Source organism: Salvia miltiorrhiza, chromosome 6 (genome assembly GCF_028751815.1).
Source record: "Salvia miltiorrhiza cultivar Shanhuang (shh) chromosome 6, IMPLAD_Smil_shh, whole genome shotgun sequence".
Classification (NCBI taxonomy): domain Eukaryota; kingdom Viridiplantae; phylum Streptophyta; class Magnoliopsida; order Lamiales; family Lamiaceae; genus Salvia; species Salvia miltiorrhiza.
This window is the reverse complement of record NC_080392.1, coordinates 44,818,645-44,846,485: the sequence shown is the minus strand read 5'-3', so window position 1 is coordinate 44,846,485 and position 27,841 is coordinate 44,818,645. Positions and strand designations below refer to the sequence as shown.

The 27,841-nt window shown below is 37.5% G+C and overlaps 4 protein-coding genes and 1 long non-coding RNA gene across 5 annotated transcripts; 2 read left to right on the top strand and 3 right to left on the bottom strand.

Annotated features, from left to right (window-relative positions):
- Nucleotides 1–4,385: 4,385 nt before the first annotated feature.
- Nucleotides 4,386–5,357, bottom strand: LOC130991029 (uncharacterized). Its single transcript, XM_057915231.1, has one exon. It carries the CDS (start codon nucleotides 5,355–5,357, stop codon nucleotides 4,386–4,388), a length of 972 nt encoding a protein of 323 aa, XP_057771214.1.
- Nucleotides 5,358–7,650: 2,293 nt separating this feature from the next.
- Nucleotides 7,651–9,401, top strand: LOC130989907 (uncharacterized). Its single transcript, XR_009090784.1, has 3 exons — nucleotides 7,651–8,035; nucleotides 8,108–8,364; nucleotides 8,445–9,401. It is a non-coding gene; the product is annotated as an uncharacterized LOC130989907 (long non-coding RNA).
- Nucleotides 9,402–11,373: 1,972 nt separating this feature from the next.
- Nucleotides 11,374–13,329, bottom strand: LOC130989906 (ABC transporter G family member 5). The gene has a single exon (XM_057914066.1). It carries the CDS (start codon nucleotides 13,235–13,237, stop codon nucleotides 11,444–11,446), a length of 1,794 nt encoding a protein of 597 aa, XP_057770049.1. The 5' UTR covers nucleotides 13,238–13,329; the 3' UTR covers nucleotides 11,374–11,443.
- A 2,637-nt stretch (nucleotides 13,330–15,966) lies between these two features.
- On the bottom strand, nucleotides 15,967–17,274 carry LOC130991028 (uncharacterized). Its single transcript, XM_057915229.1, has one exon. It carries the CDS (start codon nucleotides 17,272–17,274, stop codon nucleotides 15,967–15,969), a length of 1,308 nt encoding a protein of 435 aa, XP_057771212.1.
- Nucleotides 17,275–19,793: 2,519 nt separating this feature from the next.
- Nucleotides 19,794–26,063, top strand: LOC130989905 (histone deacetylase 14, chloroplastic). The gene is made up of 9 exons (XM_057914065.1): nucleotides 19,794–19,899; nucleotides 20,717–20,952; nucleotides 22,217–22,291; nucleotides 22,939–23,040; nucleotides 23,807–23,878; nucleotides 24,273–24,329; nucleotides 24,469–24,720; nucleotides 25,147–25,328; nucleotides 25,531–26,063. Exons 1-9 carry the CDS (start codon nucleotides 19,863–19,865, stop codon nucleotides 25,829–25,831), a joined length of 1,314 nt encoding a protein of 437 aa, XP_057770048.1. The 5' UTR covers nucleotides 19,794–19,862; the 3' UTR covers nucleotides 25,832–26,063.
- The last annotated feature ends 1,778 nt before the right edge of the window (nucleotides 26,064–27,841 follow it).

Sequence of the window (27,841 nt, the reverse complement as noted above, 5' to 3'; positions counted from 1 at the left end):
TTGTGCGGTATGATACAAATATTGTATTACATACTCATTTCTATAATTTCACATAATGTTAAGTAAACCTTTTTCTTTTTTATTGTTGTAGGTTGATGAAGGCTATCTTGCGTACCAATGGCACGGAGAACCGATGTTTTTCTTGCTCCGTGGATTTTTTTTATCGTGAAGACGATGATTAAATTATTTTAGAATTGTTGGTAGGAATTGAAATAAATAATGTATGGTGTGTTAGCATAATGAATGTCGATTATATTGTTTGTGTGAAATGTGTTATTGAAATATAATTTTGATTAGAAACAAAGGTTGATTGATAAAATATAATTTTAAACATAATATTAATACATTAAACAAGTCAATAATCATATTCAAATTCGAAATTGAATGATTTTAATAACCACACGATGACTACCACAAGCCATCGTGGCCATGGTCGTGAGTAAGGCATCGTGGGCACGATCGTGGGCGCGATCGTGTCCAACCATCGTGATCACGACACGATCGTAATCGTGATCGCGATCGTGCCCACGATCGTGTCCACGATGGGAGCCTCCGTGATCGTGATCACGATGGTTGGACACGATCGCACCCACGATAGTGCCCACGATGCCTTACTCACGACCATGGCCACGATGGCTTGTGGTAGTCATCGTGTGGTTATTAAAATCATTCAATTTTGAATTTAAATATGATTATTGACTTGTTTAATGTATTATATTATGTTTAAAATTATATTTTATCAATCAACCTTTGTTTCTAATCAAAATTTTATTTCAATAACACATTTCACACAAACAATATAATCGACATTCATTATGCTAACACACCAAACATTATTTATTCCAATTCCGACCAACAATTCTAAAATAATTTAATCATCGTCTTCACGATTGAAAATTCCACGGAGCAAGAAAAACATCGGTTCTCCGTGCCACTGGTACGCAAGATAGCATTTATCAACCTACAACAATAAAAAAGAAAAGGGTTTACTTAACATTATGTGAAATTATAGAAATGAGTATATGTAATACAATGTTTGTATCATACCGCACACTACTCCTGCAACCGTTCGACGCTAATTTGCATGTTGTTATGCAAGGGATCCCATTTCACACTGGAATCCTTAAGGAGGTTTCCAAATTTGAAATCGGTCCCTCAACTAGTTAATCTTAACCTAGTAAAAATTAAGCTGGTGATGTATATCAAATTCACAGTTCATACCATGACAAAACCTGCGTTGTCGACCATCTTGCAGATGTTCGGGATTGCCATCCCACTGTTCGTTGTCGACCATCTTCAATAGCCTTGTGAGAAATTTGTACTCTATTTGCGCCGTCCACGCGAAATCGCCCCTATCGACGGGGTGCCACATCTCACGTTGAAGGAAATCTATGGTGTTGAGATAATTCATTTTGTAACAAAACGAAGTTATGAAATTAACTCAAAATGATTTGTGATATGAGACCTCCTCATCTCTTAAATAGAGTACGAGAATGTGTTACATACTATTACACTCGTGAGTTATATACTATTGCACCCGTGACTTTCGAGTTGTCATTCAAAAAAGTTATACACTATTGCACCCGTGACCACCGTGGTCACGATCGTGACCATCGTGGGCACATTCGTGGCCATCGTGGACCACGATCGTGTCCATCGTGCCCAAGAACTAAGGTGGCACGATCGTGGGGTCCTATCGTGGACACGATGGTGCTCCACGATGGCAACGATCGTGCCCACGATCTTTAACACCGTGAATTCGTAAACTTTATTCGAAAAACATGTGGGACATAATTGATTCGTCTCATTAATTCTGCTTTCCCGTGAGTTTGAACACATTTTCCGAAAAATGCACCCGTGACTTTCGAGTTGTCATTCAAAAAAGTTATACATTATTGCACCTGTGACCACCGTGGTCACGATCGTGACCATCGTGGGCACACATTCGTGGCCATCGCGGACCACGATCGTGCCCATGATGGTACGATCGTGTGGACACGATGGTGGTCCACGATGGCCACGATCGTGCCCAAGATGATCACGGGTGCAATAGTATTACACTCTTGATGATCACGGGTGCCCACAAAAAAATCGTTCTCTATTTAATGGGATCAAACCCCCACTCCTCATATCACAAATCATTTTAAGTTATTTTCTTAACTTTTTTTCGCAAAAAATGAACTATCTAAACACTCTTGATGTGTTTCAACGTAATATGTGGTACTCCGATGATCGAAGGAACGAATGGACGTCAGATATGGAGTATTACTTCCATAGAAGCTGATGAGGATGGTCGACAATGAGGTTTGGGATGACAGTCCACAGCATATGGAAATCGACCGCGTTCGTGACATTACTGCAAAAATGAACCGTGAGTTTGATGTGAATCATATAGTAGACATTTTTACAACGTTAAGATTCACACATTGAGGTCCCGATATCTTTTATTTCGAAACCTCGTTAAGAATTCCAATGTGAAATGGGATCCCTTGCATAACGACATTCGAATAAGCTACGACCTGTTGCTCGAGTTATGTGCGGTATGATACAAATATTGTATTACATATCCTTATTTCTAATAACTTTACATAATTTTAAGTAAAACATTTTTGCTTTTTATTGTTGTAGATTGATGAAGGGTATGCTGCGTACCAGTGGCACGGAGACCCGATGTTTTTCTTACTCCGTGGAGTTTTTTATCGTGAGGACGATTAAATCTTTTTAGAAATGTTCGTAGAAATTGTAATAAATCATGTATGTTGTGTGATGATAATAAATGTCGATTAAATCATGTCCCGTAATAAATAATGTATGTTGTGTGATGATAATAAATGTCGATTAAATCATGTTCCGTAAATGAATGTCACGATGGCAGATTCGTTCCCACGATGGTCACGATCGTGAACACGATGGAAGCCTCCCACCGTGATCACGATGGGAGGCTGCCATCGTGATCACGGTGGGAGGCTGCCATCGTGATCATGGCAGACTGTGTGAAAAACACCAACATCCACTATCAAAAACTCCATTGATAAAAAAAAACGGATAAAATTCAACCTAAGTGAACATTAAAATAGATTTTGGACAAAAAGTTCGTTCTAAGAGGTGATTAAAAGTTTAACAACTTACATTTATTCACGGAAGGGCATTGGACATGCTCTAATATCATGACCCTCTTCTCCACAATTGCTACATCTTTTTTTCTTCCGACTTCTCTTAGTCGGTTGTGCTTCCTCCGTATCATGAGATGGTTCATCTGTGGCATGAGAAGGATCCTGAGAAGTTTCCTCAAACTCTGCTTCTTGAAATGGAACATTCAAATCCACCCAACCCACGGGGATAGATATTGTGTATTTTTTTCTATTGTGTCCCGTTCCATTACACCTAGAGCACACTTGACGCCGTCGTGAGGGTAGTCCTTCAACTGTTGACCGAGCACGACTCATCTTTGGACGTCAAGACTGACGTAGACTCTCCGAATCGGGAGGACTACAATAGATTGATAAGACATCTCCTGGCACATTCCATTCATTCGGATGTGATATTGGACTAACATGTTCGGCATAAGTTTGTGTCAACTCATATTGTTTGAAATATTTGTATACAAAATCGTACACATTCAAACTATTGCCCGCCCACCTAATAAAACAATATAATTTTGGCTTTAAAAAATTATTAAATAAAATAAATTTTTCATACCTTATAACGGCAACCGCATGCTTGCATGGAATTTTATCCTCATCAAACTCTCGACACTCACAAGTCCAATTCTGAAGATCGACTTGATATTGTTGACCATCCTCTTCAACTTTATACACAAGTCCGGTGGTGGCTCGAACAGTAAGATAGAGACTTGCTTGCACAGAATTAGATAGCTTGTTGAAAGTAGACACCGTTAACACACGATCTCTCGATTCAGACGATGTACGTTGCTCGTCAAACCAATCCTCTAAAAGTGTGCGAAACGATTCAAGTAAAGAGCACACTAGTAAACGCCTAGCCCACCACAACCGAGAGTTAAAAGATTCCGCTGCATTAGACGTCATAAATCCATAGCGTTGTACCGGACACTTTGACCTAGCCCACCTCTCCGGTCCAATTTGAGAAAGTCGTCGGTGAGCTCCATCCGGACTAGCGTCGTGCAGCAATGAAAAAAAAAATTCGAACATTTCGTGACGATAAGAATATGCTGCTTCAAAGAAGACCGTGGCCACTGTCTTCCCATAGGGCGTTAGATTCTTCAACAGATGGTGATAACACAGTCCATGGAATGCATTTGGGTACACGGCTTGAACTGCATTCCGAATGCTTTTATGTTGGTCACTCACAATTAATAAATCTTCTGGAGGATTGTAACACCGCCGTAGATTGTAGAGAAAATAAGTTCATGACTTATCGTTCTCTATCGGACCGAGGCCAATTGCCAGAGGAAACACTTGATCGTTCACATCCTTTATCACAGCAACAAATAACACTCCTCTGTTCTTTCCCTTCAAGTGGGTCCCGTCTATTACAATCACCGGTTGAAGATACTGCTCAAAAGCCCGAATACTTTGTCCGAGGGTAATAAATATGTGGCAGAACACTCTCTCACGAGTCGTCTGTAAATCATAAACAGTCCCTGGATTACGTTGTTTCAATAGATAAAGATACGATGGAAGCCTCACATATGACATATTGAAGTCACTGTACGTTCTCTCTATCGCCTGCTGCCTAGTTTGGACTGCGAAGCAATATAGCATTTGAACGCCATACTTACTACGCATCTCAGCAATCATCTCCTTTGGCCTCAAAACAACCTTCTCATCGATTAATTTTTTGGCAAAATAATATGCAGCAACCTCGCCACTCACAGACTGTGCTGTAGTAGCACGATTCAAATCCGCCTGACATGTATGATCCAATGTCAACTTAGTAATTCTCCAAAGAGTTGTAGCCTCTACTGCACATAATCTAAAAGTGCAGTTCTTTCTACCACTCTTACATATGTACACTGCACGAGAATCTGTAGAACGATCAGTTGCAAACTCTAGATAGTGCTCCAAATGATAAATTCCTACAGCTATCCTCAACTCTACTTTGGATCGAAATATGGCCCCTACCTCGAGCAGTCCGTAGGCTATTGGATGATACTCTTCCCACCCCAACTGTAATATGCTTTCAATATGCAGAAATGGAATATCCCAATCGCGCGAGCCACGTTCATGCTCAACATAGCTTGCAGTCTGATAATCCGATGAAAAATGTCGCAACTCATTGCGACGATCTTCCACATCGTCTTTAGATGTAGACTCTGCTTCATCTTCCTCATAATCTTCATCGAACACCTCTTCATCATCTTCCTCATGATACGGCATTCTTTGATCAAGATGTACAATTGAGGTACATCCTCTCATAGTGTTGCGGCTCACATTACTATCGGGGCCGGAAGAACTGTCGTTCTCAATCACATAAACTTCTGGATCCTATCTGGGATCGGCTAACCATCGAAGCAACTCCATATCCCCCCTCAATAGAACGTTTGCTTTAATACCATTGATGTTTGTGACGTACCATAACGTATATTCGGTCTCTTTTCAATCTCCCCAACCCTCTGTAATAAGATCCGCGAGGTTAGCACGATTAATTGTACCGGAATCGATACACGCAACAAAGAATTCCCCATCTATATATGATCGCTCCCAACGACCGCCATGATGTATCATAATACGTCGCCCCGACATCTGAAATTAACAAACTGTAATATAAACAGTCAGAAAACCATTAAAAGTACCTTAAAACATGGACTGCCAACCAGCCCACAATCACAGCACACCATCATGATCACAATGTGATGAGGAGTAAGGATCTCATCAGCACCGCTGTTCTAGGGGAAAGGACAAAGAAGCGAAGGCCAGCGGCGCAGATAAAGGGCGGCGCAGACTGAGAAGGTATGCAGAACTAGCAAAGCTAAAAGAGTGAGTCGACCTCGAGATAGTACCCGAAGAAGACTTAGGAAGAGATCATAGGCGAGACAAAGAAGCTAGGAAAGCAGCGGCGCAGACGAGAGTAGATGACGACACAGATGAAGAGTTCTATTGTATCAAATAAGAGATCAAGTAGAAAAGACAAAAGCTCACTCAGATGAGGTCGGCGCAGACAAAGGCTGAAAGAAGTCAGCGCTGATGAAATAACCGCACGCTTGCCACAAAGCTGTAAATTTGTTAGAAAAGGTTTCTAATAGATAGTGACTCACGATCGTACACCGCATGTGGAGTACGTGAATGAGCTATAAAGTCAGATTTACCCTTCGCCCTAATGTACCTCTATAAATACCTTGTGTAATCCATCGTTATACACACGCAATAATATCTAAAAATATTTGGAAGTTCTTTGGCTACAAGTTTTCTCGTCGTTCTTGATCACGCAGGTTAATCCGAATACCTTCCTCATTTTTATTAGATTTAGGCATGAACGTTAAGTTTCACCACGATGACACTCACGATCGTGTCGGCCACGATGGTGGACACGATCGTGAGTGCCATCGTGATAACGATGGTGTGCTTCGAACATGTGGGCTAAACTCTAAACCGTAATAACATGACGTCGAAACATAAACTCTAATGCGTGACCTATTTGAAACAAAATAAACAATATTCATGATCAACATATATACTTGCATGAGATCAAAACGTTCAAACAACGAAACAATCATAAAAGCCGTTTTTAGAATGTTTTTTCATGTTTTTTTTATCCATATTTCGTGCTTTTGAGTAGTAGACGGAGGTACAAAACATACATACCTTTATATGAAGCGAGATGAACGAAGGAACGTTCGCCTCTTGATGTTTTCTTCTTTCTTTATGGTTGATCTTTGGATTTCTTTGATCAAGGTTTTGGTTTTAATTCGTGGTTCTTTTTGTTTCTTTGGTTACAAATGAGAAGCTTAAGTTTTGTTTAAACAACTACAAGCTTCCACAATCATTATCACCAACAACCTCTTCATCACAAAAGTTATTCCTAGTCTCAACCGAAAAGATTCACCAAATCTGCACTTTTAATACATCAGCTGACACGTCGCTTATAATGTTCTATCTATATTTTCTCCTTATTGTTGAAACTTTTAATACATCAGCTGACACGTCGCTTATAATAACATAGACATCTCCGAAGAAAAAGAATGAGAAAAAGGAACCAATGGTAAAGTGTTACTCATCGTTGCCAATTCCAATGAAAGCTTTATGTTGCATACTTGAGCCTAGATTTAAGGATAAGGAAGGACTACGTATCTGCTTGGATGTGGAGCTGTTTGACCATGATCTTGATATTTGGATTATGAAGAAGGATTTCATTCCATTCTGTGAGTTGGAACCTATAACAGGAAATTGCATTATTGTCTATATGTGGTAAGACAATTATTGAACTCTTAAGATTTGTAGTTTTTTATGTGAAACTGAATTTGGTTTTTCTAATCGTCATCTATATTGGTAGGCACTTGTATAAAAAGCCGAAAGACAATAAGATGATGGATAGATGTGTATTCGTGAACTCATTTCGCGTATCACATGGAGGTAAGGATTCTCGTGATGATAAGGCACGCAAGCTAGCAGACAGGTTAATTGCATCGACCTCAATGCAGATTGTATTAGTGCCTTGCAACATAGTAAGTTAGTAGCGTCAGGAATAAAGTAATAAAGATTGATATATGCTATTGATATTTTATCAGTTTTTGTTAATTAATTTGAAGTTTATTTTTGTTATCTTATATTTTACATACTAATTCATCCTAAAATTCGGGTAGTCGACATTGGATTCTAACGATCATTGAGCCTTACAAAGATACTGTATATTTGATGGACCCTATCACTCACCGCAATCGTGATGCCCATTGGAAATCCGTTGTTGACATGTACGTTTTACAACTTATAGATAATTTTCTTTTCCTTGGACCTTTGTAAATGTGAATGCTAGTTTTCTCATAATTTTTTTGACGATTTTTAATGCAAACAAGGGAAATAGTAAGTTCAATAAGTCACCCAAATGGGAACAAGTGAAGGTATGATTTAGTAGTTATAGCAATAAGTTTAAATTTATTTACTACACTTTACTTAGTTTATCTGCACTATAGGGTCCAATTCAACCCGATTCAAAACAATGTGGGTTTTATGTGATGCGGTTTATGAAAGAGATTGTGAAAGCATGTGAAGATGTTGATTCCATTTGCGTGGCATCGCTGGTAACAATTAATTTAATATTAATCTACCATTTATTGTGATGTGGGTTCTATGTGATACATTTGGTTTGTAGGCAGTTTAAAAACGCGAATATTCTGAAAGTGAGATCAACGAGGTTCGTAAGGATTGGGCAGGTTCTGTCATTAATGAGGTAAGTCTAATTTAATCCATAAAATTTTAATTAATACGACAATGGCTTTTGTTCTTATAAAAAATATATTTGCTTTGTAGATATGACATGTGATATGGAGAACTTCAAGGCTGATCAGTTGATATGGTTTCTTGATAGCCTTTTGGACATTATAATTCTGTTGGTGTTGGATGTAATTTTGGAACATACTATATTAGATAATTAGCGAATTGAAGGATATATTATTGTTTTTTGAATGTTGGAGATGTTGTAATGGATTGTGTTTGAGGATTTTGGACAGTTTATAATTATGAATGTTGAAATTGGCATTTTCGATGTGTAAATTTATTATTATATATTATTTATTGATATTTATAAAATTAAAACAGGAAAAATAATAAAATAGGGAAAAATATTTTAAAATTATGTTAGAAAATAGATGACGGTTGAAATAACCGTCATCCAAAGTAACTTTATATGACGCTTATAGAGTGTCAAGTATTACAAAATAATGTCATCAAATCTATCATACACGACGGTTCATAAGCGTCAAGTACAACAAAACGTCATGTATAACCATTTCAACGACGGTTCAAAATTGTCATATTTTATTATAAAAACGTCAACAATACAAGCATAGATGACGGTTGTAAAGTGTCAAATATAATGATCTACAACGTCATAAATTGTGATATCCATGACGGTTATAAACCGTCAAGAAAAGTTTTGTAACTGTCAAGAATAACATATTACTTGACAGTCGTAAACCGTCAACAATACTTCTAAAACCGTCATAAATGATTATTATAGATGACGGTTTATAACCGTCATGTATACTAGGTACTATACACTACACCACTATACTTGACAGTTTGTAAATGGTATACATGACGGTTTTTAGCCGTCATGTATGAGCGTTTTTGTAGTAGTGTGACCACGTTCAAGCCATTTATCGTGAGCTTCCATCGTCCCCTCGGCCCGTCGTGTCCATCGTGCCCACGGGTGGGGGCAATCGACCGTCGTGGGCACGGTCGCGGGTGTCGACGGGCACGATGGTGCGAAGAAACGACGGGCACGATGGGCACGACCGCGCGCTCGCGTGGCGGGGCTTGGGGCGGGGTGGGCAAGACGGCGCCGTCGTGCCCCCGTCGTATAAAGCCCCCATCGCCCCTCCCCCGCCGTCGTGCCCCGTCGCCCGTCGTGGACACGATGGGAGGCTCCCATCGTGGCCACGATGGTGCCGCCAAGGTGGACACGGCGGGGCTTGGGGCGGGGTAGGCACGTCGGGGGCCTCGTCGTCCGGGGTGGGCACGATGGAGGCTTGGGGCGGGGTGGGCACGATGGCTCGCGTGCCCACGATGGCCACGATGGTCGTGTCCACCATCGTGCCCACGTTGGACACGACGGCTCGCGTGGCCACGATCGTCGCCATCGTGTCCGCAATCGTGGACACGGGTTTGACTTTGTCTTCAAGTGGTGGGGACCGTAAGGGGTATTTTAGTCCTTTCGCAGATTTTGTTATACAAAAGAGTTAGTTTTAAAGAGGGGCTAAAAAACTTATCTTTTTTAAATTTTGGTATTTGTTTATTAGTTTCCTCTTATAAGTTATATTTAATACTGTATTTCCAATACAAATTATTATGCTTGCCCGTATAATACACGAGGAGCATTAAATTGAACGATATTTTAAAGGGGTTTTGGCAAATAAAATCACGAACTATTTTGAATTTGCAATTTTAACGTGACTTTTAAAGTGTGGCAAATTAAATCACCACCTTTTCAATTTTTGCAATTTCATCCCCAAATTTTTTTCGATCGCCGAATTGTTGGATTGAAGTTTACGTAGATTAGTTCGCCATATAATATTCATGTTAATTACGACGTTATTTTCTATAGAATTGATGAATATTGAAAATCATAGTGCAAATATAGGATACAATCTCTTTATAATTTGGAGAAAGATTCAATTGAAATTGTGCGAAACGACGTCGTTTAAGCCTCACAAAAACGGTGTCGTCTTTAATAATTCACATAAGTTCCAATTCAACACTCCGGCGACCGAAAAAAAATTGGGAGACATAATTGCAAAAATTAAAAAGATGATGATTTAATTTGCTACACTTCAAAAGTCGCGTTAAAATTGCAAACTCAAAATAGTTTGTGATTTTATTTGCCAAAACCTCTATTTTAAATAAATAAATACAGTATATTAGTATATTTACACCAAAAAATATTATAGTAAATATTTTCAATTTTTTATCTTCACAAAAAAAAAAAGAACTCAACCGTACCTGATCTGAGGGAGAGAGAGAGAGAGGTCCGTGAAATAATTTGTCAGTAGTGTTGAGCTGAATATATATAGGCCTTTCCACAACAATCTGGCATGCCTCACGGATTGGGAATTGCATAATATTTACACGCATGTGACTCGTCCAAATGTGTTTCACCACATATTCATTCTATCATCAAATTCAATTCTAGCTTTACCAATTTCATTTCTTATTTAAACACTATTTTTTCTCTAAAATAAAATAAAATTAAACACTAATTTTATTATAAATTTATTATGAAAAATGACGAATAACAAAAATTTCCCTTTTTAAATACTTTTTTTTTTCCTCCTCATTTTCTATAAAAGAGAATTTCACATTATTCACATAAAATAAAGGAACAAGTGAAAAGAATGAATGAAAAATGATGAAATTCTCTTTTATAGACAATAATAGAAAAGCAAGAGAAAAGTTTAAAAGAAAAATCTTTGTTAATTATCCTTCCTTTTTTGATAATAAATTTATCAAAAAAAAAAAAAAACTCCTCTCCCAGCATTATGAACTAAATTAATAGAGTATACAATTATGCCAATCCCTCCAAAACAAGCCCTCATCTCAAAACAAATTAACCATCAAATTAAACAAAATTAAATTGCTGCCAAATTTCTTGCAATCTTATACGTGCTATATTTAACACCAAAAACACAAAACCCATCAAGATTAACACACAAAACACAATCCAAAATAACCCAACACAAAATAAAAAGAAGATTTTTTTTTGAAAGTGGCCATATATGAACAAATTCATTTCAAACGATAATGAAAAACATCTAACCCCCATGGGAGTAGCATTTATACCTGAGAATCAGATACGCCACAAACCTATAAACCAAGATGAAGCAAAGCATGATCACATAATTCCTCCACCTACTCCCTTCATCTCCATACCCTTCCTCCCTCAACACATCCTCCCCCCTCACCACGCACGCACCCAGCATCGTCTCCAAACACTCCCCCGACCTCGAGAACTCGTTGATCAGCAGCCCTTCAAACGGATACTTGAACAGCGAGATGTAGTGCATGAACACCCAGTAGCTCGGCAGCCCGTTTTTCGATATGAAGTAGCCGGAAAACAGGAAGAACGACCCCATCACCGCCGAGATCACCGAGTTCCCGACGATGAAGTTCGGCACCAGCGCGCTGAAACACACCACCACCGAGTTGGCCGTGTAGAGGATCAGCCATATGAGAGTCAAGAAATGCGCGAACGCGGCGGCGCTCCGGTTCAGTCCGACCAGCCAGTAGACCGGGGTGGTGAACAGTAGGGCCAGGATGAGGCAGTATGGTAGGTAAACGACGCCGTTTGCGACCGCGTACGACGACACGCGGTAGCTCCCGCTCGACGTCTCCTTCATCAGGATCTCCTTCTCCTGCAGGAACACCGGCAGCGCCTCCACCGTGCTCGAGAGGAGGAACGTCAGGATGAAGGCGAAGAGGCCGACTCTCTCCTCCGCGCCGATCAAATCGCTGCTCAGTTGGTAGAATATGGAGCCTAAAACGACGCCGGATGCCAGCATTGAGATGCTTCTGCACACGAACAGCTCCTTGCTTCTGTATATGTTCTTGCAAAACCTATGGCTCAGAATTAGGGTTTCGTGCATTCGCGAATTCGTGAACCCGCGGTGGAGTTCGATTCCGACTCCGATTCCGATTCCGACGTCGATCGATTCCTCGTCGATCACTTTCGACTGCTGGAAGAGTTGCTGCAGCGTGAATTTTCCGGTTCTGCTCGATCCTTCCTCGACTAAAATTTTGGTCGGCGGCGGCGGCGGCGGCGCCGCCGCCGCGATCGCGTCGATGGACTCGATGGCGAACTCGACGACGTTGACGTGGACGGGGAGGGGGAGGTCCATGAGCATGAGGTTGACGGAGAGGAGGTCGACGGAGCCGTGGTGGAGGACGACGCCGCCGGCGAGGAGGAGGATGGTGCCGAAGAGCTTGACGATGCGGAAGGCCGGCTGGTGGATGCTGAGGATGATGGTGCGGGCGTTGGCCTCCGCCATGACGTGGAGCATGTCGATGATCTGGTGCGCGGAGGTGCTGTCGAGCCCCGACGTCGGCTCGTCGAGGATCAGCACCTCGGGCTGGTGGATCACCTCCAGCCCGATCGACACGCGCCGCCGCTCCCCGCCGGAGATGCCGCGGACGCGGTCGTCCCCGACCCGGGCGGCGGCGACGTGGGCGAGCCCGAGCTCCCGCAGGAGGGACCCGACCCGCGAGGCCAGGTCCGCCCGCGGGAGGCGGAGGCGGAGCTGGGCCCCGAAGCGGAGCGTCTCCTCGACGGTGAGGAGCGGGAAGAGGGTGTCGCGCTGGGCGACGTAGCCGGAGATCCTCTTGAAACGGGCCTTGTGGATGGGCTTGTGGTTGACGAAGATGGAGGCCGACTGCGGCGTGAGCTTGCCGGCGAGGATCTCGAGGAGGGAGGACTTTCCGGCGCCGCTCGGGCCCACGATGGCGAGGATCTCCGACGGCTTCGCGGTGAGGCTAACATCCTTTAGGATTGGGTTGGCTTCGACGGTGTAGTTGATGTCTAGTGCTTCAATCTCGCAGCCTTTCTCCTTCATTGAAGAATGAGAGAGAGTGAGAGAATGTGGAGTCACAACAAATAACTCAAACTTGGACTTGGAGTATAGTTTGTATTTTCAATTATTTGATGATATAATTATTTAGATTGTTTGATACTTCACGTGCCATTACACACATACATAGACTTGTGACAACACCAAATTTGCTTATTTAATTAAGGACAATTTTGCCACCATCTCACAAGGTTTTATGTCATAAACAAAAAAAAATACTTGTCTTTTTGCATGCAAAGGCTAGGGGTGTCTTGTGATTTTCTTCACAAAATGACACTATACTTTATTGTCCATTATCATGGAGATGATATTGAAAATTGAAGAATTCAGACCTAGCCTGCTTAAGTTGTGATCGAAGAGCTAGCTTGTGTATCAGGACTTGGAAACCACAAATACACTTAATAATTTTGTAATTATTAGATCATTTGACTGATCAAGAGTAAATAATTAATTTACATTGTTTTCCGAAGCTAATTGTTAAAATAATACCGTAACTTTCAGTATTTTTAGAAAAATAATTATATGTTATGAAATTTGAAAATGAGGACTATAACTTCCATTTTTTACATTTATACTCCTATTTCGGGCCGTGATTAAAGCTATAGTCCTCATTTTGATGTGCTAAGTAAATATAAAAAATGGAAGCTATAATCCACATTTTCAAATTTCGTAACATATAGACCTCATTTTCAATTTCTGTAACATATAGTCCTATTTAAAAAAAAACATTAAAAATTACAGTCATGTTTTAACAATTAGATCTAGCTAGCTTGTTTTGCGAGACAAATTAAGCCTTTTCTTTTTTACGCGGTGCTTCTTCCAATTGAGATTTTCCAGTATTGGAATTAACAATTGGTTTAAGTGTGACGCTAGATATCTACATTGTGTGGTTTATCGTATTGCCCACATTATAATTACTTTTATTATTCTTTTCGTCCATGATCAATGTTAATTTCTTCTTGCTATTTTAGTATGTCCACAAAAAATATTCTTTTTTTATTTCTAAAACACTATCCCACGATATAATTTATTAATACGAGACTCAAACTCCATTGGAAGTATTAAAGTCGTAGCAATTGTCAACCAATAGTTAGATGGGATACCAATTTCCCGTGAAAACAGGGATTTATGATACTCATCATAGAACTCTTGGATCGAGAAACGTTTATATATATATATATATATATATATATATATATATATATATGGCTTCTTCCTTCTAATTATTTCTGGCTACGTTTACGCTTGCTTTTGACATATATATACATAATTTGATTAATTACTTCTCATTATGATATTGTATATTTAATTATTTCTGATTTCTAATTGGCTGTTAACTTGGTGGATGCTTGTGACAAGGAGAAGTTTGCTGTGAGTGATGCTTCGCTATCCGATGACTCATTAATTTTATATTTTGGGCATCACTAGCTACTGCCAAGCTACCTACGGAAAAGTGGACCTCTTGAAGTCATTATAATATAGCAAAAAATGTATTAGAATTTTTATTCTAATAGAAGAAAAAACGAAATATCAATTTGCAAAAAAGATGGTCTTGGGTACACCCGGGTGTACCGTACAACCGGGTTATACCTTCACTTAAATTTTGATCTGCACCTTGATTTGAACTCATATCCTGACTCAATCCATATAATTATTAATTCTAAGTATGAGTCAACCCGGTTGTACGGTACACCCAGGTGTACCCAAGATTTTGTGCTTGCCCGAATAATATAACATTATTGAGCTAGCTAGATATGATAGTCAATCGAAACTCGACAGTATTAGCAAAGAAATCATAACCATATGTATGATCACTTATATATGGACTTGTGTTGGCTAAAAGCATATTCAACCTCTTCAGATCAATTTCAGGAAATTAAAGATGCTTCTGTATAAATTTTGTTAAATTAAACTAGGTGGCAAACATAATTCGGATCATTGTTATTGTTTACAAGTTTAAAACTCCATACAACAGCTGGGACCGAAAATAAATAGCTATATATAGAGACATTATTCCTAAATAGAGTTTTCTATAGATTTTTTTTTGAAACAGAAATTCAATGCAGTTATAGTGTATAGATTCATTTAACAAAATGTGTAACTAAATTTGACTAAAATAAATATATGTACTTTGATAGTACATATATAAAGTACATATATGTGCTGATCTCATTAACTATAAAAACCAGGTATTGCTCATATGTGTAATAATTAAGTATGCTAGTCCAACACGTGTATTTTTAAAAAATTCAATACACTTTCTCATATAAAGGGGTTAATTAACATATATAAAAATTTATTTATTTTGAGAACAGAGAACATTGCAGTGAACATATAATGTTACTATATTCATCATAAAATTAATTACACTTGAAAAAAATTTGTCCCTAACATGACTCAAACTTGAATACTGTATTCATTCATTAATTAGGTGCACCATTATCCAAAGATTAATATATTGATCACTAGCTGGATTTTTTTTATTATTATTGGCTCCTTCGATCGATACATAATACCCATGCACGTATGAATTTATATGAAGATATATATATATATGCACAGGGGCGGAGCTAGACTTTGAAATCAGGGGGGTCCAAATTTTTTTTAAATAAAATTAATAATTAAATAAATAATAAAAAATAAATAAAAAACAAATAATAATCATTAACATAATTATAATGTCATTTAAATTACATAACAAGTAAAAAAATAATTTATTTCTCAACTAACAACATTTCTCTCCTATTTTTCATGCTCTGAAACCTTTGCATAATAGCTTCATTAGTAACATTTACAAACACATCCTTTTCGATATAAGGTACTAAGCAATCGTTCAAAAGATTGTCTCCCATACGATTGCGAAGAACACTCTTGATGATCTTCATTGCTGAAAAGGCTCTTTCAACGGTAGCAGTGGCAACTGGTAAAGTCAATGATAACTTAACTAACAAATACACCAATGGAAAAATATCATGTTTCCTTGTAGAAACCATCTTCTCGGCTAGATCTCCAATCCCTGATAATCCTAAGAACTTTTCATCCATGCGCACATCAACAATAAAGTTCTCAAGCTGACTTTCAAGTTCATACAAAGCAACTTCAGAAAATTCAGATGGATAAAACTTTGCAAGACGAAGTAGCTTTTCAATATCAAATCCAGAAAATGAGTCTCTAGGATCCAAGCATGACATGCATAAAATCAATTCTGTGTTGACTTCATCAAAACGTTGATTCAACTCTAAAGCTTGCATATCAATCACAGTGTAAAATAGCTCAACTCGATAATGGTGGAGATTTGTCATTTTCTCAACTCTACGCCTTCCTCTTCCTCGAGGTGCATATTCACCATCCATATCTAGCATTTCTATCTCATTTCTACTACAAAACTTAGAAATGTCAGCTAACATCATCTCCCATTCTTTCTCTCTCATTGCTTGCAAGCGAGTTTTTGCTACATTAACAAGTTTCATTGCATTCACAATATCTTGTTCTTTCCTTTGTAGCACTTGAGAGAGATCATGTGTAATTCCCAAAATTTTCTTCATCAGATGTAACACAAAGACAAACTCAAATCGACTAATAACATCTAACAAATCCATAGCTTCAGATTTTTGTGAATCATCACTACCATTTGCCCCAACATACTCAAGAACATCAACAATAGAAGTAAATAAGTGAATCAAGTTGATGAGAGTACCGTAATGAGAACTCCAACGAGTATCCCCGGGTCGTTTCATCCCCATTTCTTGATTCAACCCCCTTCCTGTCTTAATTTCATCACTTGCAATGCCTTCAATAATCTTCTCTCTTTGGCTCTCTCGAAGCATATCCCTGCGCTTACATGAACCTCCAACCACATTGCATAAGCGCGAGATAGTATTAAAGAAAGACCCAACAATGATATGTTTTTTTGCAACAGCAACAATTGTTAGTTGAAGCTGATGAGCAAAACAATGAACATAATAAGCATTAGGATTCCTCTTAAGTATCAAAGTTTTCAATCCACTGAATTCACCTCTCATGTTGCTTGCACCATCATATCCTTGACCTCTCAGCGGCGCCCAATTGGAATGTGGAAAAAATTCTGAAGTTAGGCTGAGTCGTTGAGAGATACGAAATTCAACCCTATAATATTTTTTGTATATTTTTTTATTACTATATATGAAATTACTAAAATACCCCTGCAAAATTTCCAAATTCCAGGGGGGTCCAGTGACCCCACTGCCCCCCCTTGGCTCCGCCCCTGTATATGCATGAAACTTGCATGTAAATATATCATCACGACGTTGAGAAAATGTGGATACTATACGCATGCCAATTACTTATATTCTCATTGACCCAATATTCATATAATAATCAAAATATTTAGTAAGTAAATCAAATTGACTACGTTGCATATATATAAGAAATATTAAAAAAAAATCAAATAATATAGACAGCCAATCTCGAGGTGTGGCTGTTATCACAACTCCACCTGTTAAATTGAAGGACAGTGACAAGCAATGAATCTCTTTTGTTTGTGGACGAGAATGAAAGAGAAGATGTTTTCTTGTACTGTTTGAAAACTGTTTTTTAAAAAAAAAAAAAAACTGTTTTCATGTACGGATAGTGGTGTGGATAGTATTATTGCAAAATTTCCTTAAGTTTATGTTTATTCTAAATTATACTATATGCCTCGTAAATTTGTGGCCACAAGAAAAAATTTAGGAAGGGGACAAGAGAAAATTAATTTTATTTAATTTCATGGCTATTGATTTGTCCTTTTGTAATGTGAAGCAACCCGTGAATCTCTTTCCCTTTTGTAAACAATTTTCTTAAAAATTAGGGGACCCTCGGTTTCTTGCATTCTTGAATATGAAAAGCTCCACACATACTTATATGTCAACACCCTTTTTAACCCAAACAGAATCAAACCCGTGAACCTTTCTTTATTACAATTTTAAAATGTTTTTTTTATGGTTTATGATGTGGCAGAGGATTTTCGAAAGATTGATTAATTAATTACCACAATATTTGGTTTGTTTTTAGAGCTACGGTTCGGTGCAAAATCGCACCAAATTTGATGAACTAGAAAAAGCGCCGAAGTCTTGATCTGAGAACCGCACCGCATCGAAAGTGCTTCGACAAATACGGTATATAAATTCCATAACTATAGACGGGATCCTCTGTCCCAGAATATTGTGTGTACCATATGTACCACTCTTCATTTCTTTGTTTTATAAATTGTTTTTTATAAAAATAAAAATTATTATTATATTATAAACTCTAACTAGTATTTATCATTGAAAAATTAAAATTTAAAAAATTATATACCCTAACTTTGAATTAATGAACCCAAATAATCTATTATTAATTCAAATAAATATACAAAAATAAGTATAAACCCTAAATGGATGAGTGAACCCTTGTGAATTATCTTTATAATATATAAAAGCATAATAAATTAAAATTGAATAAAAAATAATTTAAAAATATAAAGAAATAAAGAGTGGTACATACTATATTTTGGGACAGAGGATCCCATTTGCCATAACTATTAACCATTATTCAGAAAGCATCTGGGCGGGGCGGGGCGTGACTTAAGGGCTACAAAGAATAATTTTGAAATCTAATTTTAGAATAATTTTGAACTTAGATTACGAGATGATTCACGTTGGTAAATGAAAGCGAGTTTATTTAATACCAACGTAATGATTTACAACCTTTTTTTTGTGAATATCAATTATTCAATTTTTTTTATGCCTTGCATATTATTTAATTTGATTACGTGAGTATCTAGATTAATTTTATATAGTATTCATTTATACTCCTTCCGTCCAAGATCAATGTTCCCTTTTTGTCATTTTAGTACGTTTATAAAAAATGTTTCATTTCCATTTTTAAACACTACCCACAACACAATTAACTAATGTGGGATCCAAACTCCACTCTTCCACCACATATTTTTGAACACTATCCCACAATAACACCTTTAATGTAATGTGGGACTCAAACTTCACTCATTCACCATACATTTTTAAATGCTACTCCATAATAACACCTTTAATGTGGGACTCAAACTCTACTCACAACACACTCATCTAACATTTCTTAAAATTTGCATTCAAAAAGTTGGGGAACATTAATTGTGGACGAAGGGAGTATAAGACTTATACTCCCTCCGTCTCATTCCAATAGGCTCGTTTTTCTTTTTGGGATGTCCCACTCTAATAGGCTCGTTTTTCATTTTGAGTAAAAAATGTATACTTAATTGGTGTGGACTACACCATTTTTCTACCACTTTCCTACTAAAAAGTAAGTTTTCTTAATCTCCGTGCCAAAAAAAATGAGCCTATTGAAGTGGGACGGAGGGAGTATTAAAGTCTATGTTGGACTTAGTTACTATGTGTGTTGGATTTGGATATTTTAATTGGGCCTTGAGTTTTCATTGCTATTGATCAGTGAAAAGGGAGGCCCATTTATATAAGGAAAGTGAGCCCACAAAAATCCAAAAAAGACACATGTCAAAATATTAAATAGATATATTTAGTAATTTAGAGGTGGGTGGGAGGGAGTATATAGCATATCATCTTCTCATTTGAAAATATCTTTGGTGTGTTTGTGATACTGAATGGAGCTCAGCGCCTTCTACTCTCCATTTTCTGTTGGTAATCTTCTTGCGATTCGTTCGTTCTTTCTTTCTTTCCATCCCATTGAATTCTTGATTATCTTATTTTAATTTCAATTCTGATTCTCTGTGGTGAGTTATGTGGATTCTTTTCAGTTATGGTGTTTTTAGTTTACTGTTAATTCGGGGACATTGTGTTGAGAGGATTGATGATTGGCGAAACTGAAAATAATGTAATTTAATCAACAAGGAAATGTTTCTGGTTGTGATCAAAGTGTTTATTGCTGTATTGATGCCTGATTTTTGAAGGATACATCCAGTTTTCGAACATTCTGGAACTTTTTAGTTTGAGCAGAGTTTGATAATTGGGATTATTACTGTGCTAGATTGCAAATATGGCGTTAGGTCGCAGAAATGTCTGCACAAATGTGGGGTGTGTGGATTTGTAGGCTAAGAATCTGTGTGTTATTTTGGCAATAGGAAGTGTAGTTGCAAAGAAAGTTTTCTAGCAATTTCGACGGCTTCTTTGAAGCCAATAACAAAAAAGGTAAATGGAAGGATACGAGATTGGTAGTTAGATTGCCAAAGCAGTAATCATGCAATCACCGAGATATGTGTTGTTAGTAGTAAGTGTTGCTCTGTGGTCGACTTTGAAAGTAAACTCGTAAAAACAATGAGCAACAAGAAGATTGGATTTTAAGAAGTTCTTGCTTTTTCATTCATCGTTAAATTTCATTATGATTATGATAATTGATCCTTTATTCCTTATGCAACATCATACTTGGGTAAGACTTTTGGTTCCTTAAATTTGAACCCTGTTTATATATTTTCGTGATGCTTTATATTCATCCTGGCAGGAAATGTATTCTACCCAAGTAGGTCTCGTTTGTGCTGGTTGAAGAAACATTGCATCTATGGGTTTGGATCTCTGGAGAAAAATGTGAAGCCTATAAGAGCATATTCCATACGAACAAAATGGAGTTCTGTTTGTTGTTCTAGTAATCCAGAAATGAATCATTTTTCACCTTCTGAAATAGAGCTGCTCAATGGCAAAGTCATATATTCAGTCGCTGCTGCCATGGGCCATAACAAGGTATGTTGATCATATATTTTCTGCATGCACGAGGTCTATATAATGAGACGCAAGCCTTTTATAAAACCTTATTATTTTTGTCAACATTTGACTTGATTACCCAACTCTTAAACGTTTTTATCTTCAATCATTTGCTGTTTGGATATCATTTAGTTATCTTACGATCCTGTCACCTTCTTAGGCCTAAATCATACTCCCTCCGTCCCCGAAAAACATGCACAATTTGCCACTTTAGGACGTCCCCGAAAAACATTCACTTTCCATTCTTTGACACCACTCCACTCACGACAAAGTGAGACCCCTTCTCCACTCACACACAGACTCACCTAATATTTCTTAAAACCCGTGCCACCAAAAGCACGGCATGTTTTTCGGGGACGGAGGGAGTATATTATATTTTAAGGGTGAGGGCATGCGGATGGTGGATGTTGTCACTGCACTTGTTTATATGTTATTCATCTTATGTGGAGAATGAAATAGAAAATTTTGCATTTCTGTTAGGCTATTTAGATGTTGTGATTGGTATATTATATTTGCTAATCGCCGACAACTCTTATTTACAGATGTCTTCTTCTTGTTACTTAGTGAATTGAATTCCTTTCACTTGCTTTCGCATTTTCTAAAATATGAAATACTCCTTTCGTTGGCCAAACGTACGTCACTTTTGCCATTTTTTGCATCCGTGAAAAGTATGTCACTTTCCTTTATAGGATATGGCCCCACACATTTTCTTTATCATTTATCCTCACAAATACCCCTTATTTACAATCAATCTCAACCACTCATTTCATATAATGGTGGGAGTGTGGGACCCTTTCTCCACTACAATGAAATCACCAACCATTTTATTAAAACACGTGCCCAGCCAAAGTGACATACTTTTGGCGGATGGAGGGAGTAATGTTTTAAGCAAACTCTAAGTCTTGGTTTGGCTAATGTTAGAATTTAAACGATGAAACAGGAAGATCCAAAAGTAGGAAGTATATTGTAAACCTTCGTTGAAAGTGCTAGAACATTTAAATGTCAAACATTAGAAGTAACTCTATTAATTCTCTGACCAGATCAACTTGTGGTTTGTTGAGAAAATGGTACATACGGATTCTTTCCTATTGACTATTTATCTAGATTTCTTGACTAAAGTTAGCAGTTTTTCTATTACATTGTTTTTTCTTCATTTAAATTCAAATTGTTTTTAAGTTGATTCTATTATCTTTCTCCAATGTGAGACCTTTTTAGTTGATCCTTCCTCTTCCAATTCTGTCAGGAGTCTCACCCTGAATGTAATTCCAGAGTTCCTGCAATCATCGATGCTCTTGAAAAGATGAAGTTGACTTCAGAGGTAAGGAGGCCTGATAATGCAATCATTTGATTGTGGCACTGAGGGATCGTTTGATTTGATTCTCGAAATTTGTTATATATTTAGTCAAGTATGCTATATAATCTCGTTGATAATTTTCAAAATCATATGCAACTACTTCAAACTTAACTTATACACTTTACATGGAAAGGCTGTAATTGAATATTTCATGATAAATGTGTATTGTAGTATTTGCTTTATTGGACAGACCCGTTAATCTCCAGTAATATATCCACTGTGAAACCTCTATTCTTTTATTGGATTCGCTGAAGTATCCCATGCACCCACACACAGACTAGTTGTGCTGCACAAAACATTGAGGTGCTTCCTTGAGAGTTCATGATCAACTGAGACATTAATATCTTTATTTCTAACTGTGTGTAAGTTAAGTTCTAATTAATATTATCACTTTTAAATTAGTTTTATGAAAAAGTCATATGGCACGCATCTTGTTGGTGTTTGTCTTGTTTTATAGTGGGAATGAATCTATGTAACAGTTAACATGAAATGTAAATGCTTGATTGACAAAATATATTTGTCTTTATGCAAAGGGTCTCTTTTGATTTATAGTATAACCTTCACAAAATGACATTATACTCTATTGTCCATTATTCTATCTTGTGGTCCAGTTCCGGGGCATGGACATCATCGAACTTGAAAATTTTAGACCAGCTAAAGTTGAAGATATAGCTAGGGTCCATGAAAGAGCTTATGTATCTGGACTTGAAAAGGTATGTTACACTGACAATCTGACACAATACACTTCTGTAATTATCTATTGCCCTAAGTTGGCTTGTTACAGTAATGTGGAATTCTGTATCACTCGAGTTTGAAAGGAGAGTGTAAAATAATTTACATTGTTTTTCTAAATCTTCTCAAAACCTTTTCGTTTTATCCGGTTATCCCTGTGGGCAATGCTTCATCCAATTGAGTTTTTCAATATTGGAGTTTTACATTTTAATTCTTTAATTGCCTTGAATTTATCATTGATCTGGGGATTCATTTTGATCAAAAATAAAATAAAATGCTCTCTCCGTCTTTGATAAATGTATCACTTGGTGTGCGGCACATGTTTTAAGAAATGTTTGGTAGATAATGTGTTGAGTGGACAAAAGGACCCACTACTTTTTAGGTGTGGTGTTTTTAAGGGATCAAAAAGTAAGGAGCTGTGTGGGGTCATGTCCCAAAATAGACGTGATACATTTTTAAGGGACAGACGAAAATGGAAAAAGTGATACACTTTTCAGGAACGGAGGAAGTATGAAAGTTCAAGATTGAGTAATAAAAGTATGCACTCATAACTCATTACAGGTTTTTCCTGTTTCCTCATTGCTGTTATATCTAGCATGAGGCTTATTAAAATTGCCTGAGTGCATACACTTAAGCGGGACTTGAGCTCTTTTCTTTTTCGGACATACTACCATTTTATTTGACATCTTCCACAAGATCATGTTCTTTTCATATTGTGCTCATCTGCAACTTGCTTATGCTCTATAGGCAATGGACCAGGCTTCTGAACAAGGGCTGATTCTGATCGAAGGCTCTGGACCTACTTATGCTACTTCCACGGTAGGAACACTATTGGAAACTTCAAGTTCTAGCAATTGTTAACTAATATTTTAGATGGGATTCGATTTAAAGAGGGGTTTATGATACTCATAGGAAGTCTAATTCTTGGAGATAAACTAACATTAATCAGAGTATATTATGGCTTCTTCTTTCTTATTTCTAGCTGTGTTTGGCTTTTGACATGTAACTTAGAAAAACATTCTAATATAATAATGTATAATGGCCAATTGGCCATGCCACTCGTCTGCCTCACTCATGTTTTTCTTTTATTTGCTTTCCTTTTCATTTTTGGCATTGTGGAGTTGTGTTGGGCCTGGATTCTTGGTATAGTATAGGTACATTTTACCAATGTATTGATTAGTCTCTTTTGATTTTTGGTTTTTTAAATTTATAGACCTTCCAGGAGTCACTGTTGGCAGCTGGAGCAGGAATTTCATTGGTGGATGCAGTGGTGATGTCTCATTCTAAGACGTCAGTCACTTAATGATTAACCTTCTTGTTCCATTTTTCTACTTCTTATGATTTGTTAGTTGATGATATATATACATTCACCCATCCGAAGTTGACTAGTCCGAGAACCTATAATATAGGTAGCAGCATCTAAAATTAGGAAAGATCCTCCGGTTGGTTTTGCTTTAGTACGGCCTCCAGGCCATCATGCTGTTCCAACAGGACCCATGGGATTTTGTGTCTTCGGTAATGTGGCTATTGCCGCTCGCTATGCTCAACGTGCCCATGGATTGAAGCGGATATTTATCATTGATTTTGATGTACACCATGGGAATGGAACCAATGATGCCTTCTACGACGACCCTGATATATTTTTCCTCTCTACCCACCAGGTAAGCCGTTTATTTTCCAGTCCATCAAGATGCATTCTGTATCGCTCTATACTCGTATTGATATTATAACATTCTTCATGCTTTATCACAAAGCTTATTTGTTGTTTGTGCATAGTGCATATCCTCCCATTGGTTTTACAATTGTCGTACAATTTTGGAAGAATCTCTAGCTAGTGTACTCAGCCTTCTAAAAAACTCTAAAACATTGTAGTATAGGTTATATACATGAGCTCTACCCCTACAATAGCAATTGTGAAGTGGAGAAGGGAGAATGTTAGGTTCACTAGAGTCGGCATGTATAACCAAGCTTGGCTTTTGCTGCTCTTTATCCGAAGCTACCAACACATATGGTGAAATACTATTTGCTGTTGTAAAGTTCTAATCGAATACTTAAATTACACGCCCTTGTGTTTAACCTCAACGTAGGATGGGAGCTATCCTGGAACTGGTAGAATTAATCAGATCGGTAGAGGAGATGGTGAAGGAGCGACCCTCAATCTGCCTTTGCCAGGAGGATCAGGCGACAGAGCCATAAGAGACGTCTTTGAGGAAGTTATTGCACCATGTGCTCAGAGGTTCAAGCCCGATATAATCCTCGTTTCAGCAGGGTAAGTTCTCGTGCAACATGAATGTTATTTTTCTTGCAACATACCCTCCTTCTCACTAATTCTAACATGGAACATACAATTCTTGCTGGTTACATTAATTCACCCACTACCTCTTTCATGCATATTCGAATGTAACTAAATGCATATGCTGATATTTGTTGAACACCATTTTTGTTCTCATACCTGCCATAAATATCTCCAGATACGACGCTCATGTGTTGGACCCACTAGCAAACTTGCAGTTCACGACTTCGACATACTATATGCTAGCTTCAAGCATTCAGCAACTCGCGAGAGATTTGTGTGGTGGTCGATGTGTCTTCTTCCTGGAAGGAGGTTACAACCTCACTTCTCTTTCACATTCCATTGCAGACTCGTTTCGTGCGTTTCTTGGTGAGCCTAGCCTGGCTGCAGAGTTCGATAACCCTGCATTCTTATACGAAGAACCATCTAAAAGGGTGAAGGAAGCTATTCAAAGAGTTAAGCACATTCACTCTCTCTGAAAATGCTCCAACTTGCTGAAAGTCGATACTTGTATTCTTGATGTTGTCATATTTTGTTCTATTTGTATAGTTGAATACGTGAATCATAGTTCAGTTGGTAAGATGCTTTTCTCCCTACCATTAAGTTGGAGGTTCAAATCATTACATAAGCAAAGTGAAAGTGAAGAGCTATTGCTGATCCTATTTAATAAGAGGGGATAAAACTATGAATACACAGATGTGTTTTGGATCACAAGAATTTGAGGATACATTTAATACTCCTTCTGTCCCCATCGAAAATGATACGTATTCATTTTTGAGCTGCTCCAATGAAAATGAGTCATTTCCTTTTTAGGCAAAAAATTAGAGAATTTAAAACTATATTAATAAAACTAATTACATTCTTATTTTTCTAAATTACCTTAATTATTACTCAACCCAATTCTTTTTCACTTTTTTCACATTCTCTCTCTTCGCAACTCTATGGTGGAAGTTCCTAAGGGAGAGGCGTCATCGCTCCTACCTGCTCGGGTGTTGTCGCTCCTATCTTGCCTGGCGACCATCTCCCTCGACCTTAACTTACTAGCCATCTCGTTCAACCTTCTCTTCTCTTCAACAAATTCAGTCCCTCCTAATATCAATTCCTGGATCTGCCTCTAGCCATGTTGGGCCCCACATCAATAAGTTTGGGTTGAATCAATCGATTTTCATTGTTTCTTCGTTAATGACAGACTAACTAATGTCAAATAAACTTCTCAAAAAAAAAAAAAAAACTAATGTTGAAAAAAATGATGAGTCGAATTATTTCTGGATAAGTAAAAAATGTCTAAATCATTTTTCGAGTAAACATAATTTAGGTTATTTAGATATTTTTACTTGTTATAATACGAACAAAGGGTTCTCTCTTCATGTTTTCTTCAAGGGAATATATATAGATTGGATCATGTCATCATGACATAGATGTTAGCAAACATTAAACGAAATAAATTTATAGATGTTATATTAGTCTCATATCTGGCACTTTAATTTATATAAAATCCCAAAATATATTGATTTAAAAGAAAATTCAAAAGAAATACTCCTTCCGTCCCTTGAGCAGTATCCCTTGAAGCTTGAGCAGTATCCCTTTTTGAGTTGTCCTGCGAGGCTTGAGTTAGCACTTTCCTTATATAGTAAAAGTTTTTTCCTTTACAATTTTTCACTTTTTCACCCATTACATTTAACACGCAAAATACTAACTCTTTAAAATCCGTATCGAAAAGAAATTGCTCAAATTTCGCGGGATGGAGAGAGTATTTAAAATATGAGGCTCAAAATGTGACATTTGCGAGAAATTGTTTGGACGTGGCATGCAACGACAAGTAGCAGAGCTGCATGTACTATTTTTTATGTTGACACAACTCTGGAAAAGTAATTACAACACAACATAAAATGATGCAAACTTTTACACCTTTTTATGCCACAAATCACTTTGCTCAATCATGAATTTACTTTGCTTTTCAAATATCTTCTGATTTTGATCATTTCATGGTTATATCTGGACTCGTTGACTCTTTATAGTAATTCTTTTTCAGAAATTTAATAGATATATATTATCTAGCTATCAGAATATAGTTCTTCGTCCGAACAATATTTAATTATTTCAAGACTTTGCAATCTGATGAATATAATGTTTATCATAATTAGCAATTTAAACTTTGTCAAACAATAGAAATCCTAGCTAATTGCCCACTTGTTTAATAAACGTGTTAAATTTAGTAGTTGAATGATTAAAATCCTAAAAGAAAAATGAATCGAACCAAGCGAACTGGATCGAACCGACCCGGCCGTACGTATGATCGAATGTATATGAGAATTTGCTAATTTATTAACCGACAAACGTAGTAATAAGATGTGTGGAGTGACCGCTAAGACACTCAAAGACTCTCAGGTTGGAGCGAAGAATATTATTTTGGAAACTCACCCAAATATCAGTGCGTAAACTATAATTAATTAATTTAAACCCTCAAGTTTTTTTAGCTCCACACTTCT